The 26,612-nt window shown below is 41.0% G+C and overlaps 1 protein-coding gene across 1 annotated transcript; it reads right to left on the reverse strand.

The window, feature by feature from the left end:
- Nucleotides 1-13,477: 13,477 nt before the first annotated feature.
- On the reverse strand, nt 13,478-13,957 carry LOC138908259 (uncharacterized). The gene has a single exon (XM_070198914.1). It carries the CDS (start codon nt 13,955-13,957, stop codon nt 13,478-13,480), a length of 480 nt encoding a protein of 159 aa, XP_070055015.1.
- Between the last annotated feature and the right edge of the window lie 12,655 nt (nt 13,958-26,612).

Raw genomic sequence — 26,612 nt, forward strand, 5'->3', positions numbered from 1 at the left:
TGAGGGACTCCACCCCAACATCCGGATTAGTATGGGCAGGGAGTTGGAGATGGATATTTCTTATCAGCACGTTGTAACTATTGCCAGGAGATTGGAGGGCATGCTTTCCCGGGATAGAGAGGAGAGGGAGGCCAAGAGGTCTCGACAGACTGGTTATTATTATGGAGCTCGTGTCCCAGCAGCTCGCCATTAGGGATTATGTGAGTCACCCCTTTCATTCATCTCTTCCAGCCGCCAGTGGTGTTCCAGCTCCTTCTAGGGCCCAGGAGCCTTATTAGGCACCGCCAGTATCTAGTGTGCCTCCTGCACAGGGTGTTCCTAGCGGCCAGTCCAGCAGACCTGGCCCGAGTCAGTCACAACAACCACGCCCTACCGAAGCTTGTTTTGAGTGTGGCGACACTCGCCATATGGTGAGGGATTGCCCAGATTTAGGAGGGGTGCACCTCCACAGACTTCTCAGCTACAGCATGCTCCACCGGGTCCTCAGGCTATCATTCCAGCACCAACTGCCACCCCCCTTGCTCAGCCAACCCGAGGTGGAGGTCGGGGAGGTAGAGGTTGCCCTAGAGGGGGAGGCCAGGCCAGATATTATGCCCTTCCTGCTCGTATAGAGGCAGTCACTTCTGATTCTGTCATTACAGGTATTGTCCCGGTCTGTCATAGAGATGCGTCGGTATTATTTGACCCCGGCTCTACATATTCTTATGTGTCCTCTTATTTTACCCCGTATTTGGGTGTATCTCGGGATTCTTTGAGTTCCCCTGTTTGTATGTCTACTCCTGTGGGAGATTCTCTTGTTGTGGACAGCATGTATCGGTCGTGTTTGATTGCTCTTTGTGGTTTTGATACCAGAGCCGATTTATTATTGCTCAGCATGGTGGACTTTGATATTATTTTGGGCATGGACTGGTTGTCGCCCCATTATGCTATTCTAGATTGTCACGCTAAAATCGTGACGCTGGCTATGCTAGGTTTACTATGGTTAGAATGGAGAGGTACCTTAAAGTATACTCCCAGCAAAGTTATTTCATTTCTTAAAGCTCAATGAATGGTTGAGAAGGGGTGTGGCACGTATCTAGCTTTTGTGAGATATGTCAGTATTGATACCCACACAGTTGAGTCAGTTCAAGTAGTGAGGAACTTTCCAGATATGTTCCCAACAGATCTTCCGGGCATGCCGCCTGACAGAGATATTGATTTTGGCATTGATTTGTTGTCGGGCACTCAGCCCATCTCTATTCCTCCATATCATATGGCTCCTCCTGAGTTAAAGGAGTTGAAGGAGCAATTACAGGAATTGCTTGATAAGGGCTTCATTCGGCCCAGTGTGTCCCCTTGGGGTGGGGGGTCCTATATTTTTTAGCCTAAAGGATCACCCCGTGCAACATAAATAATACTTCGTAACTCCTTCCAGATAGGGTGTTACATATATTATTCAGCGGGCACAGACTATCATCTCCTGCTACCCGATTACTATCTTTAAGTTGTTACCTAAAGCGTACTCGTTCAATTATAACTCGTACCCTATGCGTGCACTACCCATCCCATGCCTACGGTCCAGGAGGCTTTGGACCTCTATTTGGGTAGTTCTAGACTTTACTTAAGCTGTTCAAAATGATAAAACTAGGCGACATACAAAACAGGTAGGACTGCACATAATAGCAATGAAAGACTCAAGCTAGCCTCTACACACAAACAAGCAAATGCACGCGGGCAGTTTAAGCAATACATAGTTTAAGAATTTGAGACTTAAATTCCTATATGCATGGATTCGTGATGATGCTGAATTCAATATCGTATATGTGGTGCTGCTGTCCCAAGTTAACTGATTTGTAGATTATGAGGGAGATTATGAGACCTATATACATGATTTCTAAGTAACTACACAATTTAGGAGTATTTGGTATTACACGCTGATTATTGAGACTACACGTTATAAATTATTAAACCTATAGGCATGATCTCTAGGTGATTTACGCAGTAGGGACAATAAAACTTATTGGAAATGCTCAAAATTACTTATACTTCCCAATAATCGCGTGGACAATAGCATTTGAAGAGCGAGTAGTGATGTCCTATAGGCATGATTTTTAGAGACTGGCGATTGGGACTGATTCTCATATATTTAGCTCCTATATGCATGCTTTCTAAAGGTTGACAGTTTGAGCTGATTTTATACATATTTAGCTCCTATAGGCGTGCTTTCTTGATGGACAGTATGATGCAATAGCGAATTTAACTAATTAAAATCCTATAGGCATGATATCTATTGAGCGTGGTGCAGATTGAAAGGGCTGTTATTAGCATTCATTCCCTATAGGCATGGTATCTAATAATCAGACATAAACAGACATAAGAGCAGGTAAAATATTTAGTCAAATGATCATGTTTTTTGAATAATGTGCAGGTATTAGGCAAGTTAAGTCAAGTGTGTGATTTCCTATAGGCATGGTTTCTAAGTCGACAAAGCAGATATTATACATCCTATAGGCATGCTTTCTAGTGAATAACTGAGTAGTCATGCAAAGTGCTCTACTTCATATGGATATGCTGTCTATAACCACGCAACAGTAGACATAGCGTCTAAATAGTAAACATGTAAGGTGTGTGTGTGTGCTTCTCCTAATATCATAATTTCTATAGGGCTCATGTAATCGAACAACACATATACCAAAAACATTGTCAAGTCCTATAGGCATCTTATTTACCCATGGCATGTAGATATAGAATCCTACCCATTCCCTTTTCACTAACACCCCAATTGTTTATACAGAGTATTATTACAGGCCCAGATTAACAAGTAAAATAGTAATATTACATGGCAATAGACAGGCCTATAGCAGGCCCAAATAAACAACTAAATACCCAGCCTTGCTGGGCCTTCAACATTTCCGGCCTAGCATACCACACAATCACAGGTCCATAGGGGAGTTCAGACCCCTTTATTGAGCGACAACACCAAATATTGCATCACCTGGAATCGACACAATACATGATAGGGAGGTAGGGTATTAGGGATAGTTTTTAAGAAGTTGAAGAATGACTAGAGCCTAACCCTAGTGTGTCAGAGTTCACAAGGGCCTCAATTGGACCCCGAGCAGTGCTCACACTAGGGAGGCCAACAACAAAGCCTAGATAGCCTTGGCTTTCAGCCGGCTAAGAATAGGGAGTTCAGAATAACATAAGTGATAATGAGGGAGAGTGGACAATAGCTGAGGGACAGAACTGAAGGGTACAAAAATAGTCAAGTTGGGCACATAAAGCAAATAATCAAACAGGCTTTAGGTTTTTAGAACACATTTAGAAAGATTTAAAAGAACAAGTTCAACACCTAGTGCATAAATAGTTACACATTAACAAACAGGTTGCAGGATTGGAGTACACAGACTCATAACAGGGAACAAGTCCAAATTATGTTAAGTACGGATGCTAGTGTCACAAGATAGCCATGTTAACTTCATATCAAGTAGCAGAACAACATTTAGACATAGTAGGGAAGCACAAATTATGACAACATACTGGTGGATCAAGTGAGCCAAAACATGCTGAGGGGTATATTAACTGAGAACTAGTCATGATTGATAGAACATGATTTTGACACAGAATTAAAACATACTACCTATGCAAGATTTCCATTATAGAGATTCAGAACAGAAAGGGAAGATAAACTCATGTCATACAGTAAGTGTAAGCATTCAAATCTGTCCTAATAGACCAACTATTCCAAAGGAAGTTCAAATTATGCATATGGAGCATATTCGAATAACATAATGGACAACCTTAAGCAGGATTAAACACCAAGAGATGTCAAGCAGTAACACATTGGCTAAACAAAATTAAGAGAATCTTGATTACTCGAATTAGGCTTAGGCATGTTTCAGACAACCAACATAATGAAGTGAAGATTAGAGAGACCAAAATTAAAGTAAAGCAATCAAGATTGCATACAAGAATAGCCCAGAAAATACATTAAACTACAATCTTCAGAAGCGAAAACATATGCAAAAGACAGGTAAATAGGAATGAAGTGACAAAAGTTCAGCAACTCACCAGCTAAGCAAAAAACAAGAAAGAACAAAGTCCACAGTAGAAAGAACCCAGAATTTCTGGCCTTGGCTTTCAGCCGGCCAGGAACCAGAATATAGAACAAGAGTATTTAGAGAACAAAGAGCGATAACTTCACTTTTTTAGTAATCATATACGATTCCCGTCCGTCTCAAAAGGGAATGGAGAGGGGTTTATATAGTAGTAATTTTTAACATCAAAACAAGGAAAATCATCAATCAAACACAAGAAAGGAAAGAATCATCACACGCAATCAAATCAGTAGGGAAAAGAGAAAAAATCTCAAACCCTAATTTTAGGGAAAGTGTAAAATCAACAGAAAATCTAAAATAAATAAAAGGTAAAAATCACATGTTCCATATAATAAGATGAACATAGACAGAAATACCTTTCAAAATCAAAGAATCGAACCAGATTTGGTTTGATTTAAAAGTATTTGAAACCCTAATTTTAGGGTGAGTAGGAATCACGGAAATACATAGAGATTCATACCATAAAAGAACAAGAATGAATATAGATGGAAAATGTCAAGGAACTGAACAACTTTGGTTCGAAGTTGATGAGATCCGCTTGTCATGTTTAGGCAAGCGGTATAGAGAAAGTGTCCAGTACCAAGGGGGAGTCGAATATGGCAAGAAGTAACCGTATAATCCCATGTCTGGTGGGATTAGGAGAGCAATTTGGGGGGAGATGGCTAGGGTTTGGGCAGAGAAAATGGGGAGGTTTGAGAGCATTCAAAGGCGGCGGGTGGTGAAGAGTGGTTAGGGTTAGGGGCGTACTAGGTTAATCAAAAGGGTAGGAGTAATATGTGCCGTTGATCTCATAGATCAACGGCCATGATTAGTTGGGGGTTCTGGGTCGGGTTAGTTAAACGGGTCGCGACCGGATATGGAGGTTGGGTTAATTGGTCTTGGGCCAGGGGTAATTGGGCTGGGATTGGGTAGTTTAGGTTCGAAATTAAGGAATTTAGGGCTAGATTTTAAATACCCAATGTTTAATAAATAAATAATAAATAAAAAATAATAAATAAATAAATAACAAAAATAACATTTGTGCATGAAAATGATTAAAAAAAATATTTAACATTATAAAAATAGAAAAAGTTATTTTCTACATAAATAATATAATTATACATGCATATGGGGTATTATTGCAAAATGTGCATTTTAGCTCTGAAAAATACAAATGTAATTATAAGAAATGTCCTGAAAATATTTAAAACCTCATATTGGTATAAATGATAAGTTTAAATGATTTGATCCTCATAAAAAATAATTTGGAGGGTAATTATTAGATATTTATATAATAAAAATACAGAAATAAATTGATTTAAAGCCTTTAAAAATCATGAAAAATTATGAGAATACTTGTGTATGCTTATAAATCAAGTGATGATGCATATGCACTATTTTAAAAGTATATATATATATATATATATATATATATATATATATATATATATATATATATATATATATATTTAAAATATGAGGAAAAAATTGTGCCCTCTTTACCCGGGAATGATGAAAGAGTTGTCGGGTAAAGAAATGATGACCGATTTTGACCGAATGGGGTGATTTAAAAAATATAGGCCGGACCCTGGTTTCTGAGCTGCCTACATATCCCTGATTTTACAGGAATCAGGCCATGTGTAGTTCTGGATCCAACGGTGGAATAAACCGATGGAGTTATTGTAAGAACATATAAGATATTCTGGATAGGACGATATCGGGATTGTAAACGGATGTATCTGGGAATGGTTATGGATATTTGAATGGTTATCAGATGGAGATGGGTAGCAAACTGTGGTTGGTTACGTTTGAAATAATTGCTGGACATGAACGTTGAATGGAAACCGGAGCGAAGATTGCTCCAGTTAAGAGAACAGTTACTTCTTGGATCACCTGCAAACTCAAAATACGATGCATACAAATCTATATAGATTATTACATAAATTTAAGCATGATGCAAATTACCTCTAGACTATGGAGATCGTCTTTGAACGGTGAGGATGATGTCCTTAAACAGTGATGTCCCGAGCCATGAATTGTGAGATAGGGGATTCGCAGGCCATGAAATGATGTTCTCGGGCTATGAAGATGGTGCCTCCGAACTATGATGCCTTTGAATAATGATGTGCAATATTGAGAGATCCTCAGGCCATGGCATGGTGTATTCCGGCTATGAGGATAATACCTTCGGACTATGACGCCTTCGGAAAATTTGGCTATGCTTCAGCCAATGAGATGCAAAGACATGATGCTTGAGATGAAACAAGACAGAGCTTAGTCTTATGTAGAATCGGGGGCAGAGCTTAGCCCCGAAAGAAGAGAATAATGCAAGGTTTTGAACAACGCAACATTTGTGGTTATGCAAGGAGAGACAATGCTTAGTCTTGTGCAAGATTGGAGACAATGCTTAGTCTTGTGCAAGGTTGGAGACAATTCTTAGTCTCATGCAGGATTGGAGATAATGCTTAGTCTCGTGCATTGGGAAGGCAGAGCTTAGCCTTATGCAATTAAGGAGGCAGGGCTTAGCCTCATGCAAGATGGGAGACAATGCTTAATTTCGTGCAAGATTGGAGACAATGCTTAGTCTCGTGCATTGGGAAGGCAGAGCTTAGCTTTATGCAATTGAGGAGGCAGGGCTTAGCCTCATGCAAAATGGAGACAATGTTTAGTCTCGTGCAATAGGAAAGGCAGAGCTTAGCTTTATGCAATTAAGAAGGCATGGCTTAGCCTCATGCCAGATGGGAGACAATGCTTAGTCTCATGCAATAAGAAAGGCAGAGCTTAGCCTTGTGCAATTGAGGAGGCGGGCTTAGCCTCATGCAAGATGGGAGACACTGCTTAGTCTCATGCAATAGGAAAGGCAGAGCTTAGCCTTGTGTAATTAAGGAGGCAGAGCTTAGCCTCATGCAAAATATAGACAATGCTTAGTCTCATGCAATATGAAAGGCAGAGCTTAGCCTTGTGCAATTAAGGAGGCAGAGCTTAGCCTCATGAAAAATGGAGACAATGCTTAGTCTCATGCAATGAATAGATAATAAGTGATAGTAGAGTATTTCTTAGCTGGAGATATGTTTGCGTTCGGTAGCTTTGTTGTTATGAAGATAGTGATTCTAAGGTGCGCACGTACTCGCGGCTATTCCTTGTTCCTGTATCCAAAGGAAAATTGTGAGTTTTACGGGGAGGTCGGTTTTTGCCTCCGCCTGCTTGCTTTGCTTTGCTCTGCATTGAAATCCTACTCGAGTTACCATGGGTAGCATCTGGCTAAAAATAAAGCTTTCCGAAAAATATGCGTGCATAGTTATTTAAAACACAATAATATTAAATAAATTCGATGAACCATTAGTTATGACATTATCAGAGACATTCCGACCTTCTTGCCATAGAATTTTGAGGGTCCTCCTCAAAATTCTGCCCTAGTTATTCAGACGACTTTCTGGATATTCCGTACATGGTGTCGTTGGCTGAGCTTGCCCCGGAATTTTGAGGGTCCTCCTCAAAATTCTGCCTCAGTTTCTGATTGTGCGGAAAATGAGAATTTTATTGAATTGTGACCGAACCCACAGGCTGCCTACGTATCCCCTCTTAAATGGGAATCAGGCCAAGCGTAGTTCAATTACATCAATTGCATAGATGTAAACAACTTTAAACATATTATCTTTTGACTTCATCTAAATTAATAGGCTTTGGCCAAATCTCTCCATCCATTTCTGCAAGTATGAGTGCTCCTCCTGTTAGTACTCTGTGAAGCATATAGGGTCCTTGCCAGTTGGGTGAGAATTTTCCTTTGGCTTCATCCTGATGCAGAAAGATTCGTTTCAGCACCAGCTGCCACGATACGAACTGTCTAGGTTTTACCCTTTTGTTGAAAGCTCTGGACATTCTGTTCTGATAAAGTTGACCATGACACACTACATTCATTCTTTTCCCGTCAATGAGAGCTAATTGTTCATAGCAATGTTTTACCTATTCTGCATCACTTAGTTCAACTTCCTGTATAATTCTTAGGGAGGGAATTTCTACCTTTGCGAGAATGACAGCTTCAGTACCGTAGACCAATAGGTAAGGAGTTTCCCCTGTTGACGTGCAGATTGTGGTCCGGTACCCCAATAAGACAAATGGTAACCTCTCGTGTAATTGCTTGTGCTTTTCTACCATCTTCCTCATTTTTTTCTTGATATTCTTGTTTGCGGCCTCCACGACTCCATTCATTTGAGGCTTGTATGCTGTGGAATTATTGTGCTTGATTTTAAAGGTCTCGCACATAGCTTTCATTAGGTCACTATTGAGATTGGCGGCGTTGTCGGTGATGATGGACTCTAGAACCCCGAATCGGCAAACAATACGATCTCTAGCAAAATCTGCGATGACTTTCTTAGTTATAGCTTTGTAGGATGCAGCTTTGACCCATTTTGTGAAGTAATCTATGCCCACTAGAATGAACCTGTGCCCGTTTGAAGCGGCGGGCTCGATTGGTCCAATGGCGTCCATTCCCCAAGCGGCAAAAGGCCAAGGTGCACTCGTTGCATTGAGTTCATTTAGCGGCACCCGTATCATATCTGCGTGTATTTGGCACATATGACATTTCTGGACATACCTGATGCAGTCTGTTTTCATAGTCATCCAAAAATAACCTGCCCTCAGTATCTTCTTGGCTAAAACGAAACCATTCATGTGTGGTCCGCAAGTTCCAGAGTGTATCTCTTCGAGCAGTTTAGAAGCTTACTTGGCATTAACACACCGTAATAATCCTAAGTCTGGAGTCCTTCTGTACATAATTCCTCCATTTTGGAAGAAATGGTTGGACAATCTTCGGAGCGTGCGTTTTTGAGTATGATTTGCATGCTCCGGGTACTCTCCTTTTGCCAAATACTCCTTGATATCATGGAACCATGGATTCCCGTCTGCTTCTTCTTCAACATGAGCTCAGTAAGCTGGCTGATTATGAATCCTAACTGGAAAGGGTCGATGAAATTCTTGTTCGAATGCTGTATCATGGAGGACAAAGTGGCCACTGCGTCTGCGAACTCATTCTGGATTCTCGAGACATGTCTAAACTCTATCTTCGTGAACCTCATCATCATCTCTTGCACATGATATAGATATGGTAATATCTTGGTATTCTTTGTAGGCCATTCTCCCTGCACCTGATGTACCAGAAGATCTGAATCACCAATTACTAGTAATTCCTGGATATACATATCAATGGCTAAATTGAGCCCCAATATGCAAGCCTTATATTATGCCATATTATTGGTGCACAAAATTCTGAGTTTCGTGGATACCGGATAATGTTGACCTGTTTCTGACACCAAAACGGCTCCAATACCCACTCCTTTGAAGTTTGCAGCTCCATCGAAAAACATTCTCCACCCGTCATAGGCTTCGGCGATATCTTCTCCTACGAATGATACTTCTTCATCATTTTTAGTGGTTCGTATTCTCCTCCTACAGGATTTTCCGCAAGATGATCCGCTAATGCTTGTCCCTTAACCGACTTCTGATTCACATAGACGATGTCGAATTCACTCAACAATATTTGCCATTTTGCCAGCTTCCCTGTAGGCATGGGTTTCTGGAAGATGTACTTCAGAGGATCCATCCTTGATATGAGATATGTGGTTTAGGCACAGAAGTAGTGCCTCAGTTTTTGGGCTATCCAGGTCAAAGCACAGCAGGTGCATTCTAGCAAAGAATACCATGCTTTGTAGGGTGTGAACTTCTTACTCAGATAGTATATGGCCTGTTCTTTACTTCCCGTCTCATCGTGTTGTACCAAGACACAACCGAAAGCCCCATCTAATATGGAGAGATAGAGTAGCAGTGGTCTACCAGGTTCTAGCAGGACCAAGATTGGCGGTGTGGACAAATATTCTTTGATTCTGTCAAAAGCGTTCTGGCAGTCTTTAGTCCAATTGGTTGCGTCATCCTTCTTTAACATTTTGAAAATCGGCTCACAGATCACGGCTGATTGTGCTATAAAGAGGTTGATGTAATTAAGACGTCCCAAGAAGCTCATCACATCTTTCTTGTTCTTTGGAGGTGGCAAATCCTGGATAGCCTTGACCTTTGATGGGTCTAGCTCAATTCCTCGGCAGCTGACGATGAATCCTAATAAGTTTCCTACGGGGACCCCGAAGGCACATTTTGCGGGATTCAATTTCAAATTGTACCTCCAGAGCCGATCAAAGAATTTCCTCAAGTCTACTATGTGATATGTACTTTTCTTGGATTTGATGATGACGTCATCCACATATACCTCTATCTCCTTGTGTATCATGTCGTGGAAAATAGTTGTCATGGCCCTCACATAAGGGCCCCCAGCATTCTTCAGACCAAATGGCATCATTTTATAGCAGTACACCCCCCATGGTGTGATAAAAACTGTCTTTTCGGCATCCTCTTCATCCATCCATATCTGATGATATCCCGTGAAGCAATCCACAAAGGATTGGAGTCCATGCTTGGCGCAGTTGTCGATCAGTATGTGTATGTTGGGTAACGAGAAATCATCTTTGGGACTTGCTTTGTTTAGATCCCGATAATCGACGCATACTCTGACTTTCCCATCCTTCTTCGGAACTGGCACGATGTTAGCCAACCAAGTTGGATATTCAACCACTCTAAGAACCTTAGATTTGATCTGCTTAGTGACTTCTTCTTTGATTTTCAAACTCATATCTGTCTTGAACTTTCTGAGATTCTGCTTTACCGGCGGACACATTGGGTTAGTAGGTAGTTTATGAGCCACTATGGAGGTGCTCAAACCGGTCATATCATCATAGGACCATGCAAAGATATCCTCATATTCCTTCAGGAAACGAGTGTATTCTTCTTTCTCTGATGGTGACAGGTGAGTGCTTACACGTGTTTCCTTGACTGTTTCGGAGTCATCTAGATTAACTATTTCAGTCTCATCCAAATTGGAATTAGGTTTGTTTTCAAAGTTTTCCACTTCTTTGACAATTTCCTCGGGCATTATATCCTCTTCCAGATCCTTTGAATCATCCCTTTATGTTGCGTTGTCTCATTACATGTCACAGTCGTAAGTTCATCGGGATAGGTAATAATAATGCTGTAGAGAAAAAACATAAAGAATAATAATAAATACTAAAAACAACAATGCATTTAGATAAATCTTAAAAATGCCAAACAGGTACGGCTCGATGACACGAGCAATTATTTCAAAACAGAACATGCTTAAAATAAAACACTGAAAATGTCTTAAATGCTCATAAAAAAATTTCTTTTAAAATAAATAATGCTAATTTCCAGGCTACCCAGGAACTCGATGGGCCCTTGATGGTGCAGCAGTCCAGTTCTTGAGAACATCTCCCTTCTCCACGGTCTGAATAATGAGGCCTTCCTCCTCCTCCTCAACTATCGCACTGCAATCCATGTCTTTATCATCCAAAAATAGATTCCTTATACCGGCTAGAACTTCATCTTCTTCGGACTCCCACATCCTGTCAGCTTGATGAAATGACAGGCTCAAATGTGGTACTGGTTGCTCTAGAGGGTAATAAGGACCACGCCATGGTGGCGACCAATTCTGATACTCGTGCCAGGTGTATTCATACCCAAGCCCAAAAGTTGTGCCGTGATACTTTAGCTGTATTATTTTGGTGATCCCCTGGAGATTCTTACCGAGACCTTTGCCAGGCTCATACCCTGTCCATGCCAATATGCCTTCTATTTTACTGCTCCACCATTTGTCCTTTTCAATTACGTTGACGCGCTCGATGCGATGGTATGTTTCTCCACCCAACTTCTTTCTATTCTCGATGACCGGAACAGTTTGACTGGCATAAATGGGATTACTTCCGTCCCCATGGATGATCACTTCCTGATGGTTCCACTCAAACTTCACGACCTGATGTAGAGTAGAAGCTATGGCCCCAGCGGCATGTATCCAAGGTCGTCCCAACAATTGGTTGTAGGTAGCAGATATGTCCAACACTTGAAACTCAACATCAAACCAGGTTGGGCCCATCTGTAGGTTGAGGTTGGCTTCCCCAATTGTGGCCCTTTGAGACGTATCAAATGCTTTCACATTCATACTTTGTGCTCGTATCTCGTGCATGCCTTTACCCAATATTTTCAGAGTAGTTAGTGGACATATGTTAAGACTCGAACCCCCATCTATCAGGAATCTGGCAATGAACTTATCCTCAAACTGCACTGTGATATGCAATGCCCTATTGTGACCTAGTCCTTCTAGTGGTAGCTCGTCTTCATGAAAAGTGATCTTGTGGCTTTCCAACACTTGTCCTTCATAGTGGACATCTCTCCGCTGGTAATGTTGTTGGGTACATAAGCCTCATTCAACACTTTCATCAACGCATTCCTGTGTGTCTCAGAATTCTGCAGTAGTGATAGAATGGATATCTGAGCAGGGGTTTTGTTCAAATGATCAACCACAAAATAATCTCTTGCTTGCATCTTTCTCCAAAGATCATCCAGGCCGGTTTCAATGATGGGCTGCCTGGAAGCGGCTTCTTTACTTGTTCCCCCCAAATGCTCGGGCGTGTAAACCCTACCAGTTCTGGTCATACCTTGTGCTGCACCAATTTCTTCCATTTTCCCCTTTCCTTTCCTTCTTGCTTTTCAATGGGTGCCTGAGTTTGTACCATGATAGGTGTGAGAGTGACTGGAGATGTTTCAGGATTATCCCCTTCTCGAATGAGTCCAATTGACCCCTCTGAGTCCCACTCTTCATCGGTCTCTATCATGTTTACCCCTCTGCCCTTATGATGCGGGAGAGGATTGTTACGTACATTGGGTGCAACCTCCTTTGCCTGTATGACTTTGGTGTCGATTAATGTCTGAATCTTATCCTTCAAAGTACGTCACTCATCAATAGTATGGCCTTTCATGCCTGAGTGATAGACACATGTCTTATTTGTATTGACCCATTGAGAGGAATTTTCCATGGCGATAGCGGGAATGGGAGTGATATAATTGGCAACCTTCAGTCTCTCGTACAGTTGGTCTATAGGTTCAGCAATTGGGGTGTATTGTCTGAGTAGTCTGCGGTCAAAATTTAGTCAAGGTTTTTGGTAGTTTTGGCGGGCTGGTGGTGAGTGGTAGTATGCAGGTTGGGTGTTATAGGTATGGTAAGTGGTGGCAGGTTGTCAGTATCTGGGAAGTGAAGGCTGGTATGTAGGTGGAGGTATTTGACATGTGAGAGAAGACTTCGGACCTTAGGCTACCATTACTGCACCTACTTCTTTCTTCTTGGAGATACCTTCTTGGAGTGCTTCAAAATTTGTCACCATTCCTCTTTTGATCCCTTCTTCTATTCTCTCTCTCAACTTGATGATATCATAAAATTTATGGTTTTCAATAACCATCAATCTTTCGTAGTATTGCAGATCCTGAGCTCTAACGAAGAACTTATTCATCTATTCTTCTTCTAGCGCTGGCCTCACTTTTGCAGCTACAGACCTCCACCGAGTAGCATACTCACGGAAAGTTTCTATTGGCTTCTTCTTGAGATTTTGAATATAAAAAACGTCTGGTGCGTTTTCTGTGTTAAACCTAAATCGATCCATGAAATCCGATGCCATGCTTACCCAATTAACCCATTTCTTTAGGTTTTGACTGATGCACCAAGACATGGCATCTCTAGTGAGGCTTCTCATGAATAGTTTCATGCGGATTCTTTCATCCCTGCCAACTCCTATAAGCTTGTCACAATACGTTCTCAAGTGGACCTTCGGATCACCAGTTCCGTCGAACATTTTGAACTTAGGAGGTTTATAACCTTCAGGAAGTTCTACGTCCGGCTGAATACACAAATCTTCATAATTCAAACACTTAAAGCCTTTACCCCGTTCGACATTTTGAACCCTTCCGGTAAGTTTCTTGAGTTCCTCTGCCATGTTCTTGATGAGCAGGTCCTTCTCGGTGGATTCGGGTACATATAGGGTCTGTTGTGGGGTGTGGGATAAGGTTTCCACATATATGGGATTGGTTTGGTGGACTCCAGGAATCTGGGCGTAATGGTGGTCATTGGTTGAGTTTTGCGGGGCAGGAATAGGCTGTGGTGCATTCTGAGGAGTGTGTTATGTGGTATTTTATGGGTACTGGGTCGGATGATGATGATGCTGTGGAGGAGTTGGTGCTGGTGGATGATTAGGATTTTGGGGAGGCGTGACGTATTGATGAGGTGCAAGAGGATTTTGCGGGTGCTGGTTTTGTGTGTTTTGTGGAGGTGTTGAGTTTTGGGCATTTTGTTGGTTGATGTCGGGAACATTTAGGGTAAGGGAAAGGTTTGCCAAGTTATGGACCTGCTCAAGTTTCCCTTGTAACTCCAGTATCTTTTGCTCTAATCATAAAAGCAAGTCGTTCTGTGCCGGAGTACTCCGACCATCCGAAGTCTCAACATTCTCTGCATGTGTAGCATTGTCTTTCCTGATACCGCTCAGATCATCCATCTTAGCCTTTCCTTTGTTCTTAGGACTGCTTAGAGGAGGAGGAGGTGGAGGACCTCTAGATCTGGTATAATATGCCGATGATGCCAGTATGCACAAACCAACCTTAGGGGATGGGAATAAACAAAGAAAAGAAGAAAAACAAAAGGTAAACAAGTCAGTAAAAAGTATTAAAAGGATATTTACAATATTTAAACACGTATTGCGGAATTCGCATCCTAATTTGGGGACCTCATCATGCCCAAGGTAGGCCTAGCGACGTTTAGCTTTGGAGAAAACTCAATGTCGATAACTGCATTATTTCATTAATATGATAAATAGACCAAATCTCTACTAAAACGACAATAATTATAAAGAGTCACTAGTGGCATTTGCCTTATTACAATCAAATTCTAAAACGAATCTAGAAAACATCACCCCTAATCTACTTGGTCCCAGAGGGACCTTCTCCAAGCTTGGCCTTCTTAGCCCCGTCAATCAGATTCCCCAGGTCGCGCATGTTCAATAGTAGATAAGCCCTTGCTAGATGTCCTCCTTCATTGCCCTATGCGTTCTGACAATCCGAGACCTTTTTTCTCATCTTTCCCTCAAGTTCCATCAAACCCTGCTCCAAAATACTCCAACCTTTCTGTTGATTTAGTAGAGATTCCTCTCCATTTATTGATTGCTTCCATGTACACTTTATGCTGTTCCAAATGCCTGGACTCAGATTCAAAGACCCTTTTGTGCAACCTCCTGTATTTGACTTGTGCTTCAGCAACGTCGTCTATGACCCTATTCCTCAAATCGACCCCTGGCTTGACCTCTCCTGCTATGTCATCGACCAACCACGATGGGTAGAAGTACACATGGCCGGCACGATACCTGTCTGGCTCGATGCTATCTTTCTCCACAATAATATTTTGATGCCACATGTGCTGTGCCTCGAACTTGAATGGAATGGCATTCCCTTGAAAGTTTGCTTTGTAACGAACCATCTTGGAGACTCGTGGTATGACCTATTTTCTCCCAGCTTGCCTCATGATTCTGATAGGAGCATAAGGATAAATACCCCGTAATCCGATTAGCACTAGATGAGGAACATCTCTTGACCTGATGATGAATTTGCTAGTAGGGAACCACTCGAACATCTTTGTCGTCAGTCAAATTGCTAAAGAAGTGTACTCAGCCCACAGTGTTTCTTGGTTGTCTAAACCTATCCGAGGTAAAAGTCATTCTTTTCGGATGGTGAAAAGCTATGTGGTCATTCCATGGTTGCTACGGAAATTCTTGACGGTATTGTCCCCTTTGAAGATGTTCCAACAGCCATATTTGCATTAACAGATTGCAACCCTCAAAATGCCTATATCCTTTCTTGCAACGGTCCAAGGCTCGGTATATCTTCGCTACGATCATTGGGAAAATGGTGTAAGCCTGTCCCTCAATTCCTTCCATTAAGGTCTTAGTAACCATAGCTAAGTGAGTGTGAATCCTTTCTCCTTGTATTGGGAATACCAGCATCCCCAGAAAACAGACAATGAACACAAAAACCCGGCGATGAGTCCAACCTAGAGAGGTGATAGCACATTCATCATGATAAAGACGGTAGGACTTGCTGTGCCCATAACGCTTGTAAAGGAAGTCGAATGGTATGTAAGATTTCTTCAGACAAACTAACTCATCATTTTTCCTGAAACCTATCATTTTCAGAAAACCTCGAGAAGTGTGATTTTTCGGTACCAACAGACTAGGGCTGTCCTAGGGAAGCCCAGCAAAGCCTCTTATTTCCTCTAGAAGGGGAGTCATTTCTATATCACCAAAATGGAAGACGACCCTCTTCTTATCCCAGAACATAGTAGCAGCCTCAATCAGTACATTGTTTGGCTGAATGTCTAGCAAAGAAGGTAAATTCCCGAGAACTCTTTTCACATGTTTTTTTCGCTTGGTGAGAGATTTTCCCACAAATCTTGCAACAAAGGGGGGATACTTTGAACCATGCCGAACCTGGGGACTTCGTGCCTTATTTCTGCAAAACAGATAAAATTAGCCCTTTCCCCCTCCGGATCCGACTATTTACGCATTAATGATTAGCATATCGGCACGTTTTCTCCAAATAATGCACATATCATGATCGTGCCCGTTGGGATTATGGAAACCCTGATGGGCTTTGGACAAGGCTTGCCTTAGGGGGTTATTACGCGGATAGCGTTCTAACCTATACTAGGTTTAGACATGGTGCATGCACAGTTAGTATCAGAGTGGAGGTTTCTAGAAGAGGCTAGACTGGTACCCTCAAATGGACAACTTGAGAGGGAAAGGCACGAAACCGTCGATTGCATCGCTGATTGACTAGTTTTACCGCAAATAAGCCTTTCGAAATTTAAAAAGGGTAATATAGGAAGAGCGTGGACACTCATCAAGTGCCACTATAGTATTAATTGCGCACGAGTGGAATATGATGTAGAGCTTATTTTATGCAAAGATAAAACAACATGTTGTCAAGTATTTTGCATGATAAAAGCGATAAATGCAATATTTAATAAATGTAAAGATAGAAAAGAAAGAAAAACAGGGAAGAAGTTAGTTCGTATAATATAAAAAATTTTTGTAAAGAAGCAATAAAGGGGTAAGGATTGGGAAAGTCATGATATAACAAAATTTAAAAAGTTGGAGCCAGTGGGATGCATATTGTAACCAGATTAAGCGAAGAGTTGCATATGAGTTCACATAAAAGGGAAATAGGGAACAGGGTGTGCATGTAGCAATAAAAGGGAAAATGGGAGCGAGATATTCAAGTATCAGCAAAATAATAATGACATGCTTATCGAGAGAGACTAATTCATATAGATCAAGTTCGCAATGGTAAGAGCCTAAAGTATATCCCCAGCGGAGTCGCCATGCTGTCGCGCCCCTTCTTTTCTCGCGAAAGTGGGCTTCGACACGTGACAACTCTTTTAAACGAAGGTAATTAAAAGAGAAGAGTCACCACCTAATGATTTTTAAGGTGCGTTAGGGCACCTATTTGTGAATAACTCTGGATTAACTAGTTGCATCATCAAAGATCGGGTAAGGGCTCAAATGCACACGGGCAGTTTAAGCAATACATAGTTTCACAATTTGAGACTTAGAGTCTTATATGCATGGATTTGAGGTGAAGCTGAATTCAATATCGTATATGTGGTGCTGCTGTCCCAAGTTAACCTAATAACTGAGTAATCATGCAAAGTAATCTACTTCATATGCATATGCTGTCTTTAATTTGAGACTTAGAGTCTTATAGGCATGGTTTCTAAGTCGACAAAGCACATATTATACATCCTATAGGCATGCTTTCCAGTGAATAACTGAGTAGTCATGCAAAGTGCTCTACTTCATATGCATATGCTGTCTATAACCACGCAACAGTAGACATAGCGTCTGAATAGTAAACAAGTAAGGGGTGTGTGTGTGCTTCTCCTAATATCATAATTTCTATAGGGCTCATGTAATCGAACAACACATATAGCAAACACATTGTCAAGTCCTATAGGCATGTTATCTACCCATTGCATGTAGATATAGAATCCTACCCATTCCCTTTTCACTAACACCCCAATTGTTTATACAAAGTATTATTACAGGCCCAGATTAACAAGTAAAATAGTTATATTACATGGCAATAGACAGGCCTATAGCAGGCCCAAATAAACAACTAAATACCCAGCCTTGTTGGGCCTTCAACATTTCCGGCCTAGCATACCACACGATCACAGGTCCATAGGGGAGTTCAAACCCCTTTAGTGAGCCACAACACCAAATATTGCATCACTTGGAATCGACACAATACATGATAGGGAGGTAGGGTATTAGGGATAGTTTTTTAGAAGTTGAAGAATGACTAGAGCCTAACCCTAGTATGTCAGAGTTCACAAGGGCCTCAATTGGACCCCGAGCAGTGCTCACACTAGGGAGGCCAACAACAAAGCCTAGATAGCCTTGACTTTCAGCCGACTAAGAATAGGGAGTTCAGAATAACATAAGTGATAATGAGGGAGAGTGGACAATAGCCGAGGGACAGAACTGAATGGTACAAAAATAGTCAAGTTGGGCACATAAAGCAAATAATCAAACAGGCTTTAGGTTTTAAGAACATATTTACCAAGATTTAAAAAAACAAGGTCAATACCTAGTGCATAAGTAGTTACACATTAACAAACATATTGCATGATTGGAGTACACAGACTCATAACAGGGAACACATCCAAATTATGTTAAGTACGGATGCTAGTGTCACAAGATAGCCATGTTAACTTCACATCAAGTAGCAGAACAATATTTAGACATAGTAGGGAAGCACAAATTATGCCAACAGACTGGTGGATCAAGTGAGCCAAAACATGCTGAGGGGTATATTAACTGAGAACCAGTCATGATTGATAGAACATGATCTTGACACAGAATTAAAACATACTACCTATGCAAGATTGCCATTATAGAGATTCAGAACAAAAAGGGAAGATAAACTCATATCATACAGTAACTATAAGCATTCAAATCTGTCCTAATAGACCAATTATTCCAAAGGAAGTTCAAATTATGCATATGGAGCATATTCGAATAACAGAATGGATAACCTTAAGTAGGATTAAACTCCAAGAGATGTCAAGCTGTAACACATTGGCTAAACTAAATTAAGAGAATCTTGATTACTCAAATTAGGCTTAGGCATGTTTCAGACAACCAACATAATGAAGTGAAGATTAGAGAGACCAAAATTAAAGTAAAGCAATCAGGATTGCATATAAGAATATCCCATAAAACACATTAAACTACAATCTTCAGAAGCGAAAACATATGCAAATGACAGGTAAATAGGAATGAAGTGACAAAAGTTCAGCAACTCACTAGCTAAGCAAAAAAGAAGAAAGACAAAGTCCACAGTAGAAAGAACCCAGAATTTCTGGCCTTGGCTTTCAGTCGGCCAGGAACCAAAATATAGAACAAGAGTATTTAGAGAACAAAGAGCGATAACTTCAGTTTTTTAGTAAACATTCACGATTCCCGTCCGTCTCAAAGGGGAATGTGGAGAGGTTTATATAGTAGTAATTTTTAACATCAAAACAAGAAAAATCATCAATCAAACACGAGAAAGGAAAGAATCATCACACGCAATCAAATCAGTAGGGAAAAGAGAAAAAATCTCAAACCATAATTTTAGGAAAAGTGTAAAATCAGCAGAAAATCTAAAATAAATAAAAGGTAAAAATCACATGTTGCATATAATAAGATGAACATAGACAGAAATACCTTTCAAAATCAAAGAATCGAACCAGATTTGGTTCGATTTAAAAGAATTTGAAATTCTAATTTTGGGGTGAGTAGGAATCACGGAAATACATAGAGATTCATACCATATAAGAACAAGAATGAACATAGACGCAAAAGGTCAAGGAACTGAACCAGCTTTGGTTCGAAGTTGATGAGATCCACTTGCCATGTTTAGGCAAGCGGTATAGAGAAAGGGTCCAGTATAAGGGGGAGTCGAATATGGCAAGAAGTAACCGTATAATCCCATGTCCGGTGGGATTAGGAGAGAAATTTGGGGGGAGATAGCTAGGGTTTGGGCAGAGAGAAGGGGGAGGTTCGAGAGCACTCAAAGGCGGCAGATGGTTAAGAGTGGTTAGGGTTAGGAGCGTACTAGGTTAATTAAAAGGGTAGGAGTAATATGGACCGTTGATCCTAGAGATCAACAGCCACGATTAATTGGGGGTTCTGGGTCGGGTTAGTTAAACGGGTCACGATCGGGTATGGAGGTTGGGTTAATTGGTCTTTGGCCAGGGGTAATTGGGTGGTATTGGGTAGTTTTGGCCCGAAATTAAGGAATTTAGGGTTAGATTTTAAATACCCAATGTTTAATAAATAAATAATTTACAAAAAATAATAAATATTAACAAAAATATCATTTGTGCATGAAAATGAATAAAACAATTATTTAACATTATAAAAATATAAAAATTTATTTTTTGCATAAATAATGTAATTATACATGCATATGGGCTATTATTGCAAAATGTGCAATTTAGCCTTGAAAAATGCAAATGTAATTATAAAAAATGCCCTGAAAATATTTAAAACCTCATATTTGTATAAATGATAAGTTTAAATGATTATATCCTCATAAAAAATAATTTGGAGGGTAATTATTAGATATTTATATAATAAAAATGAAGAAATAAATTGATTTAAAGCCTTTAAAAATCATAGAAAATTATGAAAATACTTGTGTATGCTTATAAATCAAGTGATACTTATGTGTGTATGTGTGTGTGTGTGTGTGTATGTGTATATATATATATATATATATATATATATTAAAATATGAGGGAAAAATTGAGTATCAACAATGTGTATTGATTACCGCAAGTTGAACAAAGTCACAGTGAAGAACATGTATCCATTGACTCGTATTGATGACTTATTTGATCAATTACAAGCTGCCAGAGTGTTTTACAAGATTGACTTACGTTCAGAATATCATCAGTTGAAGATTCGGGAGCCAGATATCCCGAAGACTGCTTTCAGGACCAGATATGGTCACTATGAGTTTTTTGTTATGTCTTTTGGGCTGACCAATGCCGCAACAACTTTTATGCACTTTATGCACAGTTTGTTCCGGCCTTATCTTGACTCATTCATCATTATGTTTATTGACGACATTCTGGTGTACTCTCGAACTCGGGAAGATCATGAGCAGCACCTGAGGACTGCACTTCAGACCTTGAGAGAAAAGAAGTTATATGCAAAATTTTCAAAGTGTGAGTTTTGGCTAGACACACTGGCATTCTTGGGTCATATAGTATCCAGTGAGGGGATCCAGGTAGATCCGAAGAAGATTGAAGCAGTGTAGAGTTGGCCCACACCGTCCTCAGCTACAGAGATCCGGAGTTTTCTTGGTTTGGCGGGGTATTACCGTCGCTTTGTAGAGGGATTCTCATCTATTGCTGCACCTATGAACAGGCTGACCCAGAAGGGTGATCCGTTTAGGTGGACAAAGGAATGTGAAGAGAGCTTTGAGAAGCTCAAGACAGCTTTGACTACAAGCCCAGTATTGGTATTTTCTATAGCTTTGACTACAACCCCAGGTTGTGATGCATAGCGTATTGGTCTCAGCGCGGTGTTGATGTAGGACGGTAGGGTGATTGCCTACGCATCCAGACAACTGAAGGTGCATGAGAAGAACTATCTTGTCCATGAACTTGAGTTAGCATCTATTGTTCATGCCTTGAAGATTTGGCGCTATTATTTGTATGGTGTTCCTTATGAGATTTACATCGATCACCAGAGTGTGCAGCATCTGTTCAAGTAGAAGGATCTTAATTTGCGTAAGAGGAGGTGGTTGGAGCTACTTATGGATTATGATATCACCATTTCATACCACCCTGGGAAGGCCAATATGGTGGCCGGTGCTTTGAGTCGCCGGGTAGAGAGTTTTGGGAGCTTAGCATATCTACCAGTAGAGACGCCCATGGCGTTGGATGTTCAGGCCTTAGCCAGCCAGTTTGTGAGATTGGATATTTCTGAATCGAGTCGAGTATTGGCTTGTGTGGTCTCTCGGTCTTCCCTTTATGATCGTATCAGGGAGCGTCAGTATGATGACCCTCATTTGCTTGTTCTTAAGGACACGGTCCAGCACGGTGATGCTAAGGAGGTCACTATTGGAGATGATGGTGCATTTATGATGCAGGGTAGTCTATGTGTGACCAATGTAGATGGTTTGCATGAGTTGATTCTTCAGGAGGCTCACAGGTCGCGGTACTCTATTCATCCGAGTGCCGCAAAGATGTATCAGGACCTGAGGTAGCATTATTGGTGGAGGAGGATGAAGAAGGACATAGTAGAGTATTTAGCTAGATGTCTAAATTGCCAGCAGGTGAAGTATGAGCATCAACGACCGGGTGGGTTGCTTCAGAAGATAGAGATTCTAGAGTGTAAATGGGAGCGGATCACTATGGATTTCATTGTTAGTCTCCCACAGAGTCAGCGGAAGTTTGATGCAGTTTGGGTGATTGTGGACAGGCTGACCAAGTCAACTCATTTCTTTCATGTGATGACTAACTATTCTTCCGAGCAGTTGGCTCGAATTTATATCCGCGAGATCGTCAGGCTTCATGGCGTATCGGTATCTATCATCTCTGACCGGGGTACGCAGTTTACATCACGATTATGGAGAGCCATATAATAGGAGTTGGGTACTAGAGTGGAGCTGAGCACAACATTTCACCCTCAAACGGACGGACAGTCCGAATGCACTATTCGGATACTGGAAGATATGCTCCGTGCTTGTGTGATAGATTTTGGGGGTGCTTGGGATCAGTTCTTGCCACTTGCAGAGTTTTCTTACAATAATAGTTATCAGTCCAGCATTCAGATGGCACCGTATGAGGCTCTGTATGGTAGGCGGTGTCGGTCCCTAGTAGGTTGGTTCGAGCCGGGTGAGGCCAGATTATTGGGTACGGACTTGGTTCAGGATGCTTTGGAAAAGGGTAAGGTAATTCAGGATAGACTTCGCACAGCCCAGTCTAGACAGAAGAGTTACGCAAACTGAAAGGATCGCGATGTTTCATTCATGGTTGGAGAGCGGGTCTTGCTCCGGGTTTTGCCTATAAAGGGAGTTATGAGATTCGGAAAGAAGGGCAAGCTGAGCCCAAGGTTCATTGGTCTTTTTGAGTTATTGCGGCATGTTGGAGAGGTTGTTTATGAGCTTACCTTACCTCCCACTCTAGTAGGAGTTCATATGGTATTCTATTTTTCGATGCTCCGAAAGTATCACGGTGGTCCGGCTCACGTATTGGATTTTAGCTCAGTCCAGTTGGACAAGGATCTATCTTATGTTGAGGAGCCAGTGGCTATTTTAGACAGGTAGGTCAGAAAGCTAAGGTCAAAGAATATTGCTTCTGTGAAGGTTCAGTGGAGGAGACAGCCGGTCGATGAGGCAACTTGGGAGACCGATCAGGATATGCGCAGCCGTTATCCTCATCTTTTCACCACTTCAGGTATGTCTCTATGCTCGTTCGAGGATGAACGATTGTTTTAAGAGGGAGAGGATGTAACGACCCGGCTGGTCATTTTGAGAGTAATAGGCTCGATCCCCTATTTATTATTTCCCCCGTACCTTTTTCTGCTTAGGTGACTTGCCGGGAGGTTTTGTTTTTGGTTTCGGAGTGTTTTGGGACACTTATTCCCTAAATGAATGTTTAAGCCTTAAGATTTGGACCGTAGTCAGAACTGTGTGAAGACGACTCTGGAATGTAATTTCGTTGGTTCTGTTAGCTCCGTTAGGTGATTTTGGGTTTAGGGGCATGTCCAGATTGTGTTTTGGAGGTCCGTAGCTCATTTAGGCTTGAAATGGCGAAAGTCGAATTTTTGAAGTTTTGGGCCGGTAGTGGAATTTTTGATATCGGGGTCTGTTTCCGATACCGGAAGTTGGAGTAGGTCCGTAATGTTAAATATGGCTTGTGTGCAAAATTTGGGGTCAATCGGACGTGGTTTGGTTGGTTTCGGCATCGGTTGTCGAATTTGAAAGTTTCAAGTTCTTTAAGTTTGAATCGGAGGAAGATTTGTGATTTTAGCGTTGTTTGATGTGGTTTGAGGATTCGACTAAGTTCATATGGTATTTTAGGACTTGTTGCTATGTTTGGTTGAGGTTCTGGGGGCCTCGGGTGAGTTTCATATGGTTATCAGATCATTTTTGGACTTGGAAGATTTTTCTGGTGCTGGGCTGGTTCTGCTGTAATCGCACCTGCACAAGGCTGCCCGCAGGTGCGAGAAAATTGGCGTAGAAGCGGAGTTGGGTGGATTGGTCAGGGGTCGCAGGTGCGTGGAAAAGGGCGCATCTGCGATGCCCGCAAATGCGCAAGGCTGTCCGCAGGCGCGAAGTTAGACTGCAGAAGCGGACGAGATTTCCGCAGGCACGCATGCGTAGGTGCAGCCCTTTCATCACAGGTGCGGAGGTAGAGGGGGTAAGTGGTTTGCGTATAAGCGCTCATTTTTCGCTCAAGCGCACGCGCAGGTGCGAGCCTAGGCTCCGCAGGTGCGGAAATGCCTGGGCAGTGTTTAAAACTAAAGGGGCTTCGTGATTTCATCATTTTGGACTTTGCAAACTCGGTTTAGGGCGAGTTTTGAGAGTATTTTCGAGAGATTTCTTGAGGTAAGTCCCTTGTGCTCTTTTTTTGATTAATAATCTTGCTTCCCTATTTATATTTCCACCTAGTTAGTGTGTATTTAAGGTGGAATTTGGGAGTTTGAGGCTAGAAATTTGAAAAGTTTGAATTATGGATTTGAAGGACCATTTGGTGTAGGATTTTAGTAAATTTGATATGGTTAGACTCGTGAGTGAATGGGCTTTCGGATTTTGTGACTTTTACCCGATTTCGAGACGTGGCCCTCGGGTCGACCTTTTGGGGTGAATTTTAGAATTTTTATTAAAATCTTGATTTCATTCATTAGATTAGTCTATTATATTTGTATTTATGATATGTAATTATTTTGGCTAGATTTGGGCCATTCGGAGTCGGATATTCGTGGAAAAGGCATTGTTACCAATTGATTGAGCCTGGTTCGAGGTAAGTGGCTTGCCTAACTTTGTGTTGGGGAAACTCCCCGTAGGATTTGTACTATTTTTGATATATGAGTGCCATGTACGTGAGGTGACGAGTACATATACGGGCTAATTGTGTAAAAACCCGATTTTCTACTAAGTAATAACCTGATTTCTTTCTTATTTGAGTTTCATCAGCATGTGTAGTATCCTGCTAGATTAGAATAGTATGTCTACTTGCCTTAAGTGTTTACTTGAACTACGTGCAATATGTTTAGTGAATTTACCCGTCTTTCTGTAACTGGTACTTAGGTTGAACTGTAGAATTTCGTGCCGTGACTATTGAATTCTATTGTTTAGCTGCATATTTACTTTTGGACTATGGAACGGTTTTTCGGGAGATCCCCCTGTACTGCATATTTACTTTGGGACTACAGAACGGTATTCCGGGAGATCCCCCCTGTACTTTTATGTTTGGAACTACGAGACGGTATCTCGGGAGATTTCATGTTGTTATCTCTGTGTACTGAGTTGTTGTCTTCTATGAATTCATTCTTCGTTAAATTTCAGCACTTATTTTATTGCAATATTTCATTCTGTCTTAGTTGATTATTTATATACCAGTAGGGCCCTGACCTGATCTCGTCACTACTCGACCGAGGTTAGGCTTGACACTTACTGGGTACCATTGTGGTATACTCATGCTACTCTTCTGCACATATTTTGTGTGCAGAACCAAGTACTTCTTATCAGCCCCGCTACCAGTTGAGAGTGCTTGTTGCTGTACGGAGACTTCAAGGTATATCTGCCGCGTCCGTAGACCTCGGAGTCCCCCTCTATTCCCTCATATGTCATTTACCTTCCTTACTTCTGTTATTAGATTCTGGTGTATAGAGATACTATTTTCCTTCTGTATCTTATGACTTATGATGTTTCGGGTTTTGGGATTTTTGTGTATTTTTGAATAGTTGGTTATTGTACATTCCAGGTGGCATGGTATCCAGTTATGTTGTTACTGCTACAGTTAGTTGTTAAATTTATGTTTCCATTTCATTATTCCGCAAATGTTAGGCTTACCTAGTTGTAGAGATTAGGTGCCGTCACGACGTCATACGTAGGGGAAATTTGGGTCGTGATACTAAACATGCTTAAGTTTTGTCTTGCAGTATGTAATTTTCTAATGAGTTTTTGCTAATGCATGCTGAAGTTATTTAGTTCATTTGCTAAAACTTCATACTAAACATGCTGAAGTTATTTAGTTCATTTGCTAAAACTTCAAACTAAACATGCTTAAGTTTTTAGCTCATTTTGCTAAAATTTCAGACTAAAGAAGCTTAAGTTATTTAGTTCATTTTCTAAAGCTTTAGACTAAATATGTTTAGGTTTTTGTCTTGCAGTATGTAATTTTCTAATGAGTTTTTGCTAATGCATGCTGAAATTATTTAGTTCATTTGCTAAAACTTCATACCAAAACATACTGAAGTTTTGTCATGCAGTCTACAGTTTTGTCATGAGTTTTATCTTAAACTTCAGTCTAAACAAGCTGAA

This window comes from Nicotiana tomentosiformis, chromosome 3 (genome assembly GCF_000390325.3).
Source record: "Nicotiana tomentosiformis chromosome 3, ASM39032v3, whole genome shotgun sequence".
Taxonomy (NCBI): domain Eukaryota; kingdom Viridiplantae; phylum Streptophyta; class Magnoliopsida; order Solanales; family Solanaceae; genus Nicotiana; species Nicotiana tomentosiformis.

Bases quoted from the DNA above. Each gene is read 5' to 3' on its own strand.
- LOC138908259 (XM_070198914.1), bottom strand. From the start codon at position 13,957: ATGGCAGAGGAACTCAAGAAACTTACCGGAAGGGTTCAAAATGTCGAA.